The sequence below is a fragment of the Triturus cristatus genome, chromosome 8 (genome assembly GCF_964204655.1).
Source record: "Triturus cristatus chromosome 8, aTriCri1.1, whole genome shotgun sequence".
NCBI classification, from domain to species: Eukaryota; Metazoa; Chordata; class Amphibia; order Caudata; family Salamandridae; genus Triturus; species Triturus cristatus.
The window spans coordinates 22,071,322-22,088,729 of NC_140591.1; the positions used below are offsets into that span (position 1 = coordinate 22,071,322).

At 51.0% G+C, this 17,408-nt stretch overlaps 1 protein-coding gene across 1 annotated transcript; it reads left to right on the plus strand.

Moving 5' to 3' along the window:
- The first annotated feature begins 1,048 nt into the window (after positions 1 to 1,048).
- LOC146799862 (lamina-associated polypeptide 2, isoforms alpha/zeta-like) lies at positions 1,049 to 2,182 on the plus strand. Its single transcript, XM_085623688.1, has one exon. The coding sequence runs from the start codon at positions 1,049 to 1,051 to the stop codon at positions 2,180 to 2,182; it is 1,134 nt and encodes a 377-aa protein (XP_085479814.1).
- The last annotated feature ends 15,226 nt before the right edge of the window (positions 2,183 to 17,408 follow it).

The following is a 17,408-nucleotide window of genomic DNA, read 5'->3' on the forward strand; positions in this document are numbered from 1 at the left end:
TATTTAGGCTATTAAAAGTCCTTTGCATTTCCTCTGTTTAACCACAGGCCACTTCCCTAAACACCGCAGGACACTGGCTGATTAAACAGACACCGGCCCTGGGGCTATACTTGCCGGGCAACCCGCTCAAATGGCTTTTGTTACCAGAGCTTACCGTTTCATAACTTGAAAACTCCAATTAAACAACAACAAAAAAACATTTGGAGCGCTGCCAAGATGTCTGTGCAGCTAAAGGAGTTTAGGACTTGTTCATTACCTCCTCGTCCGTCTTCCTCGCCACAGTAATCACTAATGAGTCTTCGGCTCCCACAGAAACTCCAAGTATAATTTTACAGTCTAGTCTCCCTCTCCCTCCAATATGGCCCCGACTACACAGCCAATCCCATAAAGGGACACATAAACCACCAGTACGACCTGTTTTTTTGTTTCTGCACTACTCCGAGTGCTGTGTTCCTGCTGGTCAGGTATGTGTGGGGCGGCGGACCTGCTTTAGCGGACTCTGGGGCCCCGTGTTCGCTTGGCTGGGGGGACTTTTGTTTCTTTTGTGAAATGTAATAGCGTTTTTTTATGCATTAAGTTTGTGTGTTGTCCCCCTGTGCAGCGTGCCTCTCCGGTTTCAGCTTTAGCGAACCCGGAGTGGCGGCGGTCGGGTCGTTTTGTGTCCCGCCTCCTTATGTTAATGTGCCTCTATGTCCTGCTTTAGCGGACTTCAGAGGTGCGTTTTCGGTGTCTGCCGACCACGCGTCCTGCTTTAGCGGACTTCTGCGGTCGGCGCTCTCTTCGGGATCGCACTTCCTGCTTCCTTCGCATGCTTACTTGCTGTTGTGCTGGTTTGTGGATTTCCTCGGCGTTTCTGGGGATTTCTCGGTGGCGTTTTTTTCTGCATTGGAGGGCGCGGGCTTCCGGTTCTCTTTTCTTTAAGTGCTGGGGGCGTGTCCTGTGTTGCATTTTTGATTAGTTACACCTGGTGGCCATTTAAAGGGCTGTTGACTTGCAGATTTTTGCTGCTGGTTGATTCTCGCCTTGCTGCATTGCGTTTGGTTTGGTGATGGAAGTTGCTGATGATTCTGTTGCTCCTGACCTTGGGGCTGTCGCTTCTGGGTCTCAGGAGGCTTTGCCTTCGTTATCTGTACTCCAACAGATGATTGATTCTGCTGTGGCTGCTGCATTGCGTGGCAAGTTGACTGCGCCTCCTTCTAAAAAGCCCAGGTCGGATCCTGAATCCCAAGTTGGTTCTGACGCTGAGGAGGATGTGGAGGTTCGTGGTCGCTTTGTGCAGGGTGCTGATCTTAAAGACATCCTGGGGCACATTCGCACCAACTTCCTGTTTCCTGAATCGGTGGCTCCGATGGAGGATGATTTTTTTGCGCAGTATCAGCGTCCGGATCCTGATAATCTTCCGCTGCATTCTTCTGTGGTGAAGGTGTTGGAGACTGAGTGGAAGGATGTTGATAAAGGAGCTTTTCCTCGATACTTGGTGAAACGTTACCCTTTACAGGATTTTTCTTCCAAGTATCCTTCCTCGGTGAAGGTTGATTCGTTGATGGCGGCTATGTCCTCTCAAGGGTCTGTGGTCTCTGAGGATTCTTCCCCGGCAGATCCTGTGAATCGGAAGGTGGATGGGGCGGTGAAGTGCGCCTTTTCTGTTGCGAATTTTTCCATCCGGGCTGCCACTTATTCGTCTTATACCATTCAGTCCTTGCTGAAGGATTTTCAGTCCTTGGCTGAACTGTTGGACCAGGGCGAGGATGTCTCCTCTACGTTGGCCATGATGGAACAACAGGTTCGTCTCCTTTTGGACGTCTCTTTTGATGCCTTGGGTGCGGCGGCTTCTGCTGCTGGTTCTTCTGTGGCGGCTCGGCGCCAGTTGTGGCTGCGCTCTTGGAAGGCTGATGCTGCACAAAAATCTTTGCTTATGAAGATTCCGTTTACTGGTGTCAAGCTTTTTGGTCCTCCTTTGGAGGATATGGTGAAGAAAACGGCGGAGGATAGGAAGCTGCTGGCTCTGGATCGGGCTGGTTGTGTCAGTTTTTTTGGTGCTACCCGTGCCTTTGGGCCTTCTCGTAGGGGCCGTGTTCACCAGCCCTTTCGTGGTAGGGGGCGTGGCCGGGGTGCCCCTTCCACTGATAAGTCCCGGTTCTCCAATGTCCAGTTCTCCACTTCTGCTCCCTCCAAATCATGACTCTGTGTCCCTGGGGAAGGGTCCGGTTGGGGTCGGCTTCGTTTCTTCCTGGCATCCTGGAAGGTGACTGTGGCAGATCAGTGGGTCCTTCGGGTGGTTTCCGAGGGTTTTCGCCTTGGGTTCAACCAGGTTCCTCCAGACTATTTCAGATCCACTCCTTGCCCCAGGTTGGCTCTCAAAAAGGCGGCGCTTTTGGCCGGTATAGATTCTCTTCTGGCAAAAGGTGCTGTGGTCCCGGTGCCGGAGGATCAGCGGGGTTGGGGGTGTACTCCATCCTGTTCCTTGTGTCCAAGTGCACGGGGGATCTGTGGCCTGTCCTGGACTTAAAATGGCTGAATGGGTTCGTTCCTCCTCTGACTTTCAAAATGGTGTCTCTGAAGTTGATCCTCCCTCTGATTTCTCGGGGGGACTTTCTCGCGTCAATCGATCTCCAGGACACCTATCTCCATGTGCCGGTGCACCCAGCCAGTCAGCGTTTCCTGAGGTTCTGTGTCCTGGGTCGACACTTCCGATTTCAGGTATTGCCTTTTGGTCTCTGCTCTGCTCCGCGGGTGTTTACGAATGTTTTGGCCCCTGTCATTGGTCATTTAAATGGGGAAGGGATTCAGGTGTTTCCCTACCTGGACGATTTGTTGATTTCTGCTTCTTCTCTTTCTAAGGCGGTGGTCCATGTCCAGAGGGTTTGCCTGGTCCTGGAACAGCACGGCTTCCTGGTGAATGTGGGGAAGTCATCCCTGGTTCGTGCGCAGGATCTGACTTTCATAGGGGCTCGTTTCATTACTCTGTTGGGCTCTGTGTTCCTGCCTCCTGCTCGGATGGATTCCGTTCTGTATGCTGTTCATTCAGTCCCTGCTGTCACGTCCTTCCCAGCCTGCAAGACTTTGGTTGAGGGTTCAGGGTCTCATGTTCGCTTCCCTGTCTGTGGTTCTTTGGGCTCGCCTTCACATGTACACAGTGGTTTCCCACATTTTGCGGCATTGGGACCCCTGTTCTGTAGATCTCGATCTCCTGATTCCTGTGTCTCTGGGGGTTTGGGAGGCCCTGGGATGGTGGTTGGACATGGATCATCTCTCCCAGGGTTGTCCTTTTCTTGTGATTCCTTCTCGGGTCCTAACTACAGATGCCACCCTTTTGGGATGGGGTGCTACTCTGGGGGACTCTTCGGCTCAGGGTCTTTGGGATCCGATTGTGAGGTCTTGTTCTTCGAATTACCGAGAGCTGAAGGCTGTCCATCTGGGTCTGTTGGCCTTTTCGGACCTTCTCTTGGGTCATCATGTTCAGGTCCAGATGGACAATCAGGTGGTCATGGCGTATATCAACCTTCAAGGGGGCTGCCGGGTTCCTTCCCTCAGTTCACTCTGTTTCCAGATTTGTTCTTGGGGGGAGTTGCACCTGGCCTCCCTGTCAGCTGTTTAACTTCCGGGTCAGGAGAACGTGGTTGCAGACTGCCTGAGCAGGGTCTTTCCGTCCATGGATTCCTTGTCTCTGACGCCCCAGATGTTCAGGGTTTTGCGGAGGAGGTTTGAGTCTCCGATTGTGGACTTGTTTGCTTCCATGTTCAATGCGAAGATCCGTTGCTTTTGCACAATTATGCCGGGTCCGGAGGCCCGGAGGGTGGATGCTCTGTCCTTCCAGTGGCCGAAGGGCCTTTTGTATGCGTTCCCTCCTGTTCCCCTGATACCTGTTGTGTTGCAGAAGATCAAGAGGGAGGGGTTCCTTGCTCTTCTGACTGTGCCGGGTTGGCGTCGCCGCCCATGGTTTCCTCTCTTGTTGGAGTTGGCGGTGGGCTCGGGTGGCTGTTACCTTTCGATCCCTTTCCCCTGTTGGGGCCTTCTCTTCCTCTTCCGGTGTTCCGGTCCTTGGGTCTGCGGGCCTGGCTCTTGAGAGGGAATCCCTGATTCTAGGTGGGTGTTCGGCGGTGGTTGCTGATGTTATTCAGCGTTCCAGGCGTCCGTCTACTTTGCGTTCCTACGCCAAACACTGGGACAACTTTGCTGCCTGGTGTGTGCGGCGCAAACTACCTCTGTCTGATTTGGATCCCGCCCGCGTTCTGGACTTTCTGCATGAGGGTTTCGATTTAGGGTTGGCCATATCTACTGTTCATGCGCAGTGGGCTGCTATTCGGGCATTTCATGCTCTTCCCTTGCTTTCTGTGGCGCCGTTGGTGTCCAGGCTGTTGAAGTCTATGGCCTTTCAGCGTCCCCGTCCTGTTCTGTCTTCTCCTCCTTAGGATCTTCCCCTGGTTCTGCGTGCGCTGCAGTTGGGTCCTTTTGAGCCATTGGAGTCGGTTGATCTCAAGTTCTTGACTCTTAAGGTCGTCTTTCTTGTGGCTATTGCTTCTGCCAGGAGAATTGGGGAGTTGGGAGCTTTCCTGCGGTCTGCTCCTTTTTTATGTGTTCTGGTGGATCGTGTTGTGTTGCGTCCTCACCCCACTTTTGTTCCTAAGGTGAATTCGTTTTTTCATCGTTCCGCTGAGGTTATTCTTCCGGTTCTTTGTCCTGATCCTTCGTCTGTGGATGAGTCTTTGCTTCATCTTCTGGATGTTCGGCCCGCCTTGTTAATTTATCTGGATAGGACTTCTTCTTTTTGCAAAGTGGACAATTTATTTGTGAATTTTGGATTGTCCCGTAGGGGTTTACGTCCTTCCCTGTCTACTCTCAGTCATTGGATTAAGGACGTTGTTTTGTTGGCTTACGGTTCTTCTTCCTTGGCTCCTTCTCTTCCTGTTCAGGGGTGTTCCACTCGTTCAGTTGCTGTCTCCTGGGCCGCTTTCAAGGGGGTGTCCATGGAGCATATTTGCCGTGCTGCCACTTGGTCGTCCCCTCATACCTTCATGTCGCACTACCGTCTTCAAATTGGAGGGGGTGCGTCGGTTGCCTTTGCCTCTTCTGTGCTGAGTTCCAGGGTCCCATAGGTGGGAGGTTCTATGTGTCTCTTCCTGTGTTTGTAATAAAGTTTGCATTTGCTGCTGACTTTACTGGTGGACTCTGTTTTTCCATGAAGCTGATATGCTTTGGTATCGGCTCATTAGTGATTACAGTGGCGAGGAAGACAGACGAGGAGGTAATGCCCCGGTTACTTACCAGTAATCTTCATTACTCCGAGTCCTTGTCTTCCTCGTCACAGTATAGTTTCCCTTTCCCTCCCGGCCCTCTTCTTGGCTTCATGTCTGCGGCTTGGTTCTCAGGTCGTTCTGGTGCATTATGTGTCCCTTTATGGGATTGGCTGTGTAGTCGGGGGCCATATTGGAGGGAGAGGGAGACTAGACTGTAAAATTATACTTGGAGTTTCTGTGGGAGCCGAAGGCTCATTAGTGATTACTGTGGCGAGGAAGACAAGGACTCGGAGTAATGAAGATTACCGGTAAGTAACCGGGGCTTTCTAGCGCAGGAGTAATGTAATGGCCTGCACATGGGTTCTGCTTTGATTTTTAAGCGTGCCGTGATATTTTGATGGCATGACGTAAATACGCTATAATTGATGATCTGTTGGCAATTAGCGCATAGAGTTTCCTGATTGCACCGATTTCATATAAATCCAATTTCTTTACCTGCAACAGACGCGCTGTAAACAAATCACACGTGATATATTACGTTTAGCAGTTTTTAACGTCTCGTCTAACAGCTCAGATTGGCCTGATGTCTTACATACAATGAACAATTACCGCAAAGCTGTCATTAACGCGCGCAGCAAACCAAACAATGGGGACTAGCTTATCCTAGTGACGCCAGCACAAGCACATGGGACGTTACACTCACAAGCCGGCTGAGGGAGCACAGATGGCTGTGTGTGTGTGTGTGTGTCTCTGTGTGTGTGTGTGGGTGGCTCTGTGTGCGTGTGGGAGGCTCTGTGTGTGTGGCTCTGTGTGGGTGGCTTTTCTTGTAGGTGGCTCTATGCGTGGTGGCTTTGTCTGTGTGTGGGTAACTCTGTGTGTGTGTAGGTAGCTATGTGAGTGGCTCTGTGTGTGTGGGTGGCTTTGTGTGTGTGGCTCTGTGTGTGGGTGCAAATGCAATATGTCTCGCATTTGAGAGTGATTAAGCTATTGACATTGTAAATAACAATGCAGTTTCTTTAAATGTTTTAAAAACAAAAACAAAAATAATGTCATGAGCAATGCCAATAGCTCTAACTTTAACAATGCCGAGACCATTGTTTTAAAGAGGGGTACAATGTCCGCACCTGACCTGGGCGCACGGATTCGTCCTCTGAAGATGATGGCGTGCGCGAGTGTAGCCGTATGTGGGGTCCGGATGACCGGTTCAGCTTCAAAGAGATCCATAGGTATCTTCTGAGGCCTGGGGCTTTGATAGACTTTTGTGAGTCTGGTGTCTCTAGAGCCTCTCTTACCGTAAAAGGTTCTCAAGAAGCTATATGCATCATACAGCCATGTGTACAATGGCAGGGTGAGGAGTTACCGTCATGGCTTAACGCCTCTCTACGCCACTTCAACAACGCAGTGCTGCATCAGATTTACAAGAGCATGGTGCAGCCTTGCATTTCCCCCTGTGCTGGCGCTAAGTTTGTCAGCCTAGCGCCAACGCAGGCACCCTTGCACCATAGTGCAAGGGTGTCTGCATTCAGGGAAAGATTGTTTATGTGCAGGAAGGTCCCCCTTCCTGCACATAAACAATCCTGAAATGCCCTGGAGTCACTTCTATGTGGGCTGCTTCATGCAGCACACATGGGTGACGATTACGATCCGGTAAAAACCGGGTACGAACCGTCGGTCGGAGAGTTTTCTCCGTCCGACTCGTACCCGATCGGAAAACTTTACAAACATGGAATTACGATTCGCACGGAAACACCATTTCCGTACGAATCGTAAAAAACACCGACCGACGAAAATATACGTACGAATGTGATCCGGGAATGCCGCGACGTGACGTCGGGACGCTTTCAGGCAGCGTTTCACAACCCAGGAAGTACAATTCGAACCGACAGCAGTCCGGACGGCGATATTTTCACGGCACCCAAAAAGTGCCGGAAAAGCGAAGCACGGCGCGAAACGACCAAAGTAGGTGGCCCGGTACGCGCCGTACCCCCCCCCAGCCCCCGTATGTACACGCCGAACCCCCCCAGCCCCTGTACGTACGCGCCGACCCCCCCAAGCCCCCGTATGTACGCGCCGACCCCCCCAGCCCTCGTACGTACGCGCCGACCCCCCCAGCCCCCGTACGTACGCGCTGACCCCCCCCAGCCCCCGTACGTACGTGTCGAACCCCCCCGTGTATGTACACCCGTGTACGTGTTGTACCCCCGTGTATGTACACCCGTGTACGTGTCGTACCCCCCGTGTATGTACACCCGTGTACGTTCGAGTCGTACCCCCACCCGTGTATGTACACCCGTGTACGTCTCGTACCCCCCGTGTATGTACGCCCGTGTACGTGTCGTACCCCCGTGTATGTACACCCGTGTACGTTCGAGTCGTACCCCCACCCGTGTATGTACGGTGCGTACCCCCGCGTAGTGCTGGGGGGTACGACACGTACACGGGTGTACATACACGGGGGGTACGACACGTACACGGGTGTACATACACGGGGGGTACGACACGTACATGGGTGTACATACACGGGGGGTACGACACGTACACGGGTGTACATACACGGGGGGTACGACACGTACACGGGTGTACATACACGGGGGGTATGACACATACACGGGTGTACATACACGGCGGGGTTCGACACGTACGTACACGGGTGTACATACACGGGGGTACGACACGTACATGGGTGTACATACACGGGGGGTACGACACGTACACGGGTGTACATACACAGGGGGTACGACACGTACACTGGTGTACATACACGGGGGGTTCGACACGTACGTACGGGGGCTTGGGGGGTCGGCGCATACATACGGGGGCTGGGGGGGGTCGGCGCGTACGTACAGGGGCTGGGGGGGTCGTCGCGTACATACAGGGGCTGGGGGGGTCGGCGCGTACGTACGGGGGCTGGGGGGGCGGCGCATACATACGGGGGCTGGGGGGGTCGGCGCGTACGTACGGGGGCTGGGGGGGGTCGGCGCGTATGCGGGCACATGTCTCCATGGTTGCTATGGGAGTTCGGTGCGGACGGTGTTTTTTCCATACGGTTGTAACATCGGACGCACGGGATGGATCGTAATTCCGCGGTCGGACTTTACTTTTTTTACATTTGTACGGTAAATCGTCCGAGGACGTGTCGGACACAATTTCCGACCCGGGGACGTGTGGGGAATAATTCCCAATGCGATTCGTATGGACTTTTTCCCATGCGAATCGTAGTTGGCAGTTTGTACGGCACTTGTACGATTCGTACGGTAAAAAGACCGGATACGAGTCGTACGGTGAATTTTTTTACCAGATCGTAATCGGCACCATGGTAGGTACAAACGGGCATTTTCTTTAAGGATTGTTTATGTGCACGAAGGGACACCTTCCTGTACATAAACAATCCAAAGCGTTTTGCTTTTTCCATGAGTGCTGCACGAGGCAGAACACATGGAAAAAGCAAAAACGAGGAGAAATAATGCATTTCTCCTCGTTTTGCCACCTTAAGACTAGGATTTACCTGGTCTTAATTTTGGCACTGCCTCCTATTTATGCTGCTCTTGTAAATAGGGAGCAGTGCCAAAAAAATGGGTGTTGCAGTGGAACGCCCACCTCAATACCACCTGCCCACCCCTTTCACGCTGAGCATAGCGTGAAAGAGGGCCTTATTTACAAGACAGCATTAAGTCACGCCTTGTAAATAAAGTGAGGCCCCTATAGCCACCACAACGTCACATAATCCCAACCCATGCCCCCTAATCCCAACTTGGAATCTCGGGTAGGATATCAGAGATGGATACAAACGAGGCCACCTTGGAATAAAGTCCATAAGCATGGGACAACCAGCGACTCTCCTCTGTATACACCTCAGGTCTGAGCCTGGCTTTCTTTATCCCATGAGTGACAACATGCCAAAAGGTCAGACTACCTTTTAACTTTGATGCCTCTAAAGGTTGACTCTATAAATCTGATATCCAGGCTTCTTTCTTATTTTGTATTGAGGCTTTATAGATGTTGTGTATATTCTGCAGTCGGCATCATACCACGAAAGGGTGTCTTACTCTTGTGCACTGCCACTGAGTGTAGTGAACCTAGTCACAAAGCGACGTAACGAATAGTTTCTTACCTGTCGGTGTAGTTTTGCAGCTTGAAGATCTTTCTGGATTCACTATGCTGTGCATTATTCCGCGATCTGGTGGTTGGGTCCGGATTCATAGTTTTTCTTTTTTTTTTTTGTAGCACAGGTGGGCGTCGACGTCCCACCATTTGGTGCACCTCTCGTGACGTCGTCGTGCTTCCTGCGGAAGTCCCACCTTTGGGGCGCCATCTTCGGGTTCTTTTTTCCTCTTTTTTTTTTTAACCCTAGGCGTTCTCTTAATTTTCCATTTCCAATTTCCTTTAGTATTTCAATCATTCTGTTCTTTTATGTCCTTCCACCTCTTCCTCCATCGTCATCTTCCTGGCGGAGGTGGGTGGGTTCGCTAGTGAATCCAGAAAGATCTTCAAGCTGCAAAACTACACCGACAAGTAAGAAACTATTCGTTTTGCTGCGTGAATCTTTCTGGATTCACTATGCTGTGCATAGACTTTGTAGCGGTTTGTCATCTTTGTGGCGGCTGGTTGGTAGATGAGCGGTGGTCGTTGAATATGTGTTGAAGCACCTTCTGTCCTACTTGTGCTTCCTTGTTCATCTGAATGTCCACGCAATAGTGCTTAGTGAACGTGTGCACTGAAGCCCATGTTGCCGCCAGGCATATGTCTTGAATGGGCGTATTCGCCAGAAAGGCAATAGTTGCTCCCTTCTTCCTTGTGGAGTGGGCTCGTGGCCCATCCGATAGCTCCTGCCCAGCCTGTTTGTGGCAGAGTTGCACTGTCAGTGCGATCCATCGTGCAATGGTGGCTTTTGTCACAGGTCTACCCAGGAAACTAGTTGCAAAGGAGACAAAGAGCTGCTTGGTCTTCCTGTGCTCTTTGGTCCTCTCAATGTAGTGCATCACCGCCCTTCTAGCGTCTAGGGTGTGCAGTGCCCTTTCTGCCCTTGATGTGGGATTTTGAAAGAAACTCGGTATCTGAATTGTCTGGTTCATATGGAATGCTGACACCACCTTAGGCATGAAGTGTGGGTCCGTTCTTAGAACCACCCTATCCTTGTGTATCTGGATGTAGGGCTCTTGCAGTGTCAGTGCTTGCAGCTCGCTCACTCTGCGCAGCGAGGTTATCGCTACCAGGAAGGCTGTTTTCATTGTCAGCATTTGCAGCGTGGCCTTATGGATGGGCTCAAACGGCGCCTTCATAAGCTCGGTTAGGACCACGTTGAGGTTCCATGCCGGCGGCGGCATCCTCTTTGGTGGCGCAATTCTTTTCGCCCCCTCCAGGAACTTCTTTACTACCTGTGACGTAAAGAGACTTCCTCCTCTCTCCCCTCGTGTGTAAGCTACGATTGCCGCTAGGTGTACCCTTATGGAGGATGAGCATAGATTACTTTTTAGTAGGTGTGTGAGATATCTAAGCACCGTTGACTCTGTTGTCATTTTATTCAGTAGTTTATTTCTGCTGCACCATATTGTGAACCTTTTCCATTTCTCCCCATAGCATTTTCGTGTTGTAGGTCTCCTTGCCTCCCGCAGCACTCGCATAGTGCTTGGAGGTAGGTTCAGGTGCGCAAACTCTAAGTCTTCAGGAGCCATGCCGCCAGGCTGAGGCTCTCTGGCTCTGGATGCAGGACCTCTCCGTTCTGCATGGAGAGCAGGTCCTTTCTTCTTGTGAATTTGTGAGGAGTGCCTTGTGCCATTTCCACTATTTGAGAGAACCATGTCTGCCTTGCCCACTGTGGTGCCACTAGGATCAGTGTCATGTTGCTGGTCCTGCACTTGTCGAGCACCCTGTGTAACAGCGGTATCGGTGGAAAAGCGTAGGCAAATGTCTTTGACCAACTTATCCATAGGGCATTCCCTTGCGATTGCTGTTCTGGTTGTCTGGATGCGAAGTTTTGGCATTTTGCATTCAGGTGTGTTGCAAACAGGTCTATTGTCGGTGTTCCCCACCTTTGGAATAGCCTCTGCGTTTTCTGTCCATTGAGCTCTCACTCGTGGGATGCCGATGTCTGTCTGCTGAGCCAGTCCGCCTCCACATTGTCCTTCCCTGGTAGGTGTATGGCCAGCAGGTCTATCTTGAGTGGGATGGCCCATCTCCAAATCTCCTGTGCCAGAGTGGAAAGGGGGAACGATTGTGTCCCTCCCTGCTTGTTGATATAGAACATGGTAGTAGTATTGTCCGTCTGTATCAACACTTTCTGGTTGTATAGCTGCTTCTGGAAGGCCTTCAGGGCTAGCAGGACAGTCTTCAATTCCAGGTAATTGATGTGTCTGACCGCATCTGCCGGAGTCCACAGACCCCTCACCCTGAGCTTGTTCATGTGTGCTCCCCATCCTATTTGTGATGCGACCGTGGTGATGGTCACAGTTGGGTTTGGTGGTATCAAGGTCTTTCCTGTAGTTAAGTTCTCCCTGTTCCACCATGCTATCTCCTCCTGCACTGCGTGCGTAACAACCACTAGATCCTTCCAACTCCCGCTTGCTTGTGACCATTGCTGTTGCAGCCATTCTTGGAATGGTCTCATGTGAAGCCGTACATTGGGGACTAGGTGGATGCATGACGCCATCATCCCCATGATCTTGCTCACTGTTCTCACTGCCAGAACTCGCCCCTTCTGGTAGAGACGCGTCTCGTTCAGCAGGGCTATTGTTCTTCTGTCGCTGGGCATGACCGTTCCGTCTATGGTGTTGATCTTTGCCCCCAGGAAGATCTTCATCTGTTCTGGTTCCATCGATGACTTCCCCCAGTGTATCGAGAACCCCAGGTTTGTTAGTGTTCTTGTCACCCGTTCTGCGTGCTCCTCGCACTTGTCGCGAGTGCTTGCTTTGATTAGCCAGTCGTCTAGGTAAGGATACACATGAATCCCTTCCCTTCGTAGGTACGCTGCTACTGCTGCAAGGCATTTTGTGAAAACCCTTGGGGCGGACTTTAGGCCGAATGCCAGGGTTGTAAACTGATAATGATCCTGGTTGATGTTGAACCGTAACAGGTTTTTGTGTCGTCTGTTCATTGGGATGTGCAGGTAGGTGTCTTTGAGATCCACGGTGGACATGAAGTCTCCGCCTCGCATTTGGAGTAGCACTTCTTGTAGTGATGTCATCTTGAATTTTTGCGTCTTTATGAATTTGTTTAGGAATCTTAGGTCCAGGATGGGTCTTCGTGATTCGTCCACCTTTGGTACCAGGAAGTAGTTTGAGTACACTCCCTTGATCCTTTCTCTGCGTGGCACTGGTTCTATGGCCCTCTTTTTCAGTAGTTGAAGTGTCTCCTCCCTGAGTATAGCGAGCTCTTGACCCGAGCACTGTCTTCTCTTTGGTTTCTTGTTTGGAGGCCTTTTCTCTAACTCTATGCAGTATCCGTGCTGTATGACTTTGAGAACCCATTTGTCTGAGGTTATTTGTTGCCATTGTCGAAGGTAAAGGCCCAGTCTTCCGCCTACCGGTGTTGCATGTTCATAGGCGCTTGTTTTGTGTAATCCTCTTGGTGTTCTTACATTGCGCTTCATCCTTCGGGGTATGCTGGGGGTGAGCGTCTTTTTGCGTGTGTAGTCACTTAGTTGAGGGTTGGTCTCCCCCTCTCCTCCTTTGGCCACGTCCGTTTCCCCTCCCGCAAAAGGACTGGCCTCGAGGCTGGTACTGCCAGTTCTGCTTCTGCTGTCCCTGCTGGCTGTGACTGTCACCCTGCTGCCCTTGCTGGAATGTCTGGTGTGACGTACCCTGCTGGATTCCTCCCCTTCCGTAGGGTCTCCGATTTGGGGTGCCTCTTCGCATCCCTCTGAATTGCAGGGCCCCCATGGATCTTGCTGTCTCATTTTCCTTTTTCAGTTGGGTGAGCTTCTCGTCCACAGTTTCCCCGAACAGCGTTTCACCGTTGAAAGGGGTGTTCAGTATGTTATTCTGGACTTCCTGCTTGAATCCAGAAATTCTGAGCCAAGCCTGTCTCCTTTCAGTGATCCCTATGGCCATCAGTCTGCTTGAAGTTTCCGCCCCATCCAATGCAGTCTTGATGCATGAGTTGGCGATATTCTTCCCTTCCTCAACTAGATGGGAAGCCCTTTGACCGTACTCTTCTGGGAGATGCTTGACTAGTTCCCCCATCTCATCCCAATGCTGGTACTGGTGTCTGTTCAGTAGCGCGTTTGAGTTTGCCATGCGCCAGTGCATTGCGGCGTTTCTTTCTACCTTCCTTCCAGTGAGGTCCATCCTTCTGCTCTCCTTATCAGGAGGTGGGCCCGAGGTCGCCGGCACATTGGCTCTTTTCCTGGCCGTGGAAGCAATGATGGAGTCGGCAGTGACCGATCCCTTGATGTAAGGAGGATCCTGCGAGGAGTGCTTGTACTTCTTTTCCGTTCTGGGTGTGATGGACCGGCATGTTCCCGGGTCCTTAAACGCCTCCTTCCCTTGGTTCATCACGCTTTGGAGCATGGGGAAGAACTCGCTCCTCATCTGGATGGGGAGCAGAGTTTCGAGTAGGAAGTCTGCTTTCGGCTTCTCCTCGTCCAATTTCACACCAAAGGCTGCTGCAGCACTCTTGACGACCATGTTGTAAGCCCCGATGTCGTCTGGCGGCGAAGGCCTCGAAGGATACGAGTCCACGGGCTCTTCGGAATTTTCGGCGTCGATGTCCTGCCATTCCAGCTCCTGAATCGTCGACGGTGCCGAGCCGTAGAACGACTGCTGATCCTCTTCATCATCTTCTCCCTCATAGTAGGGGCCTTCTTCCTCCTCTTCAGGACCTTTCGACTGCTCTTCGGCATCGAAATCTCCCTGTTCCTCGATCTCAACGACATCCGTCGACGGGACCGTTGGGATTTTGAATTGTTTCATTCTTTCGTCGAACTCCTTCTTCCTCTGAAGGATGCTCTCCATCTCCGCCTCGAGCCTTCTCTTTTTCTTTTCCATGCTTGAGATGTGCTCGGCGTCGACCGCAGGTCTCTTCGACGGAGCTTGCGTCGATGCGGCCTTGTCTTTCGTCGCCGAACGTCCCACCTCGTGGGTCTGTTTCGACGAACTCTGTCTCTCGGCGGTCTTCGGCACCTGGGAGTCCTTCTCGAAGGATCCGCTCGGCCTTCTATCCTTTGAACCACTGGCGGACGTCAACATTTTCAACGCCGGTGTTGCCTTCGAGGACTTTGACTCATTTTTTCGAGAGTCACCTTCCGATTTTCGGGGCTCTTTTGGTGGTTTTGTACTCAATGTGTCTCTTACGTCGTCAGGCGTTTTCTTATCGGTCTCTGCGACCGTGAAGACATCAGGTCCCTCGGCGATGTTGTCTTCATCGTCGGTGGAGAGGCCCAGATCGTACAGTGACGGGGCCTTACCCTTGCCTTCCATGTTTAAGTTGGCTCTCCTTTGACGTTCTTTCACCCGGAGTGTCTTCTGCGTGAATGCGGAACAGGCGTTGCAGTCCCTGCTCTCGTGGTCGGTCGGCAGGCAAAGGTTGCAGACCAGATGTTGGTCCTTCTGCGCGTACTTGTGGTGGCAGTTAGGGCAGAATTTAAATGGTGTCTTGTCCATTGCGCTCAGAGTCCCTGAGTGCGCATTTTCCTCTGTGCGTCGAAGAATTTCGAGGATCCCCTCCTTCTTCGTCGTCCCGGCTGTAATACCTTTCTCTCTGTAGTCTTCTAAAGGTTCTCCTTCGATGAAACTCGCGTATTTTCCTTCTTCCTTCGTCTAAAACTCTGGAGCTTCTCGATGACGATCCAGACCCAACGGCGGAAAAAAGAATCTGAAGATGGCGCCCCAAAGGTGGGACTTCCGCAGGAAGCACGCCGACGTCACGAGAGGTGCACCAAATGGTGGGACGTCGACGCCCACCTGGGCTACAAAAAAAAAAAAAGAAAGACTACGAATCCGGACCCAGCCACCAGATCGCGGAATAATGCACAGCATAGTGAATCCAGAAAGATTCACGCTGCAAAACTTCACCATACACACTTCATAGAGCAGAATCTATTGTGAGAAAGCTTTTAATTCATTCATAGCCTTTTGAAACAGCAGCTGAGGGATAGAGGGATCTCATTCAAAGATTAAATTCTCACTTATTATATGATCCCATTTCAAGCTTCGCCTATTACGGACCCATTCAGTTTTGGCATTGCCGCTAGCCTTTGCCAGACTCCTCTCCTCAGACTCCTCTTGCCAGGAGAAGTGGAATCCATCTTTAAGGAAGCAATGATAAGATTATAATCACTCCCATCATGTAATTCCACCCACATGTCAACGACCTGTTCCAAAATGATGTCAAACATGAAGCTTCTGTATTTGTTTGAATTCGAATCCAAATTTAGTTCCTTTGCACTAGACGAAACATTAAGGTACTATCATCCCTCAAGTCGGGTTGTCCTTTAAACCCCTTTTCTCTTTCCATTATCCTTTCTAGCTTTGCTGCACAAGACCCAGCCCTCATGAATTTGCAACAAATCCGTGCATCTTGGATCCGTTTCTGGAAAGTGCTGAAGAAGTCCCTCTTCTAAAGATACTTTCAGCTGATACATCCCACCCCGCCACCTATCACCAATTCCCTTCCTCCGCTGATGCGAAACCCGTGGAGAAGGTAGTCAACAAACAACTCACAAACCACCTTGAACAATCTATTGCATGCTTCACAATCTGGCTTCCGGCCATCCCTCAGTGGGGAATCAGAATTAGCGGCTGCAGCCAAGGGCGGGGATGTGCAGCATTCTGGTCAATGGAGGCGGCCCTGACACCCCTTGCTCTCTCTGCAGCGCCGGACACAGGCTCCCACGCTATTCCAAGACGTCTCTGCGACATTACCACCAGACTTCACCTCGTTTCTTCCAGACGGAACCCAAGTGGTCTCCCTTCCACCTGATCAGTCTTCAGAAAGGAATGTTTCATCTGGGGTCCCCAACTGATTCTGCTGGGGTCCCCCTCTTTTTAACATATATGTACGACCCCTCACGAAACATATCAAATCCCATGCTTTCAAAAACACTTTTTTTAGGCTGATAACCCCATATTATATCCGCTTCTTACGACATACCTTGCACTCAATCAGGCTTCTGAGCGTGCATGCCTCCTGGATGCAAACGCTCAACATTTGTTCCCCAGAATGGTGGCCTACGTCTCAACTAAGATTCTGGGGGGCATATTTACAAGCCCCTTTCGCCACCACAGCGTCACTTTTCTTGGTGTTGTGTTGTGATGACGATAGGGGCTGTGCCTTACATACAAGGCAGCGTTAAGCGGCTTAACGTGGATTAACACTTCCTTGTAAATCAGCCACCCTTTTACACTGTACTTAACATGAAAGGGGAGGGCAGTGGGTGTTGGGGTGGGCATTCCACCGTAACACCCATTGATTTTGATGCTGCCCCCTATTTACAAGGGCAGCGTAAATAGGAGGCAGCGCAAAAATTAAGACCAGGGATGACCTGGTATTAATTAGGGGAAACGGGGAGAAATGCTTTATTTCTCCTCATTTTTGCTGTTTCCATGTGTGCTGCCTTGTGCGCCAGTGCAGGGGGAAATGCAGGGCTGCACCATATTTTAGTAAATACGGTGCAGCCTTACGTTTCTAAACTGACAAAGCGTGTCATTCGCCTTTTTGGCTTAACAACACGCTTCGCCACGTTATTGTAAATATGACTCTGGGTTTCACTCTAGGCACTATTCTCACCATGGCCAAAGAGATTCCCAATGTCATATTCAGTCCTTTCCTAATTCTAAGAATGTTGAGGAAAATATTTTCTTGGCTACTTCTGAAGCTCGCACATCAGTGGTCCAAGGGCCAATCATATCTTGTCTAGACTTGTGCAGCGCCCTCTAACTCTGTTGCTGAATACATAATCCATTGTCTACAAGTAATTCAAAGTTTACAGCTTGACGTATACTTAATCTCCCAGCCAGCTCTTGCCTCTCACACCATTTTCAGGAACTGCATTGGCAAGCCATCAGCAAACGCCCCTCTTCAAGATCTTACACCTTGCACATAAAGGGGCCCGGCCTACCTGGACGAAAGGATAAAACACTACCCCTCTGCCCAGGCTCAACTGACCATCATCCTGCAGTGATCTGTCTTATTCACACTCAAAAGGAGGGAACTCCATCTTTCACTTATCTGGCCGCC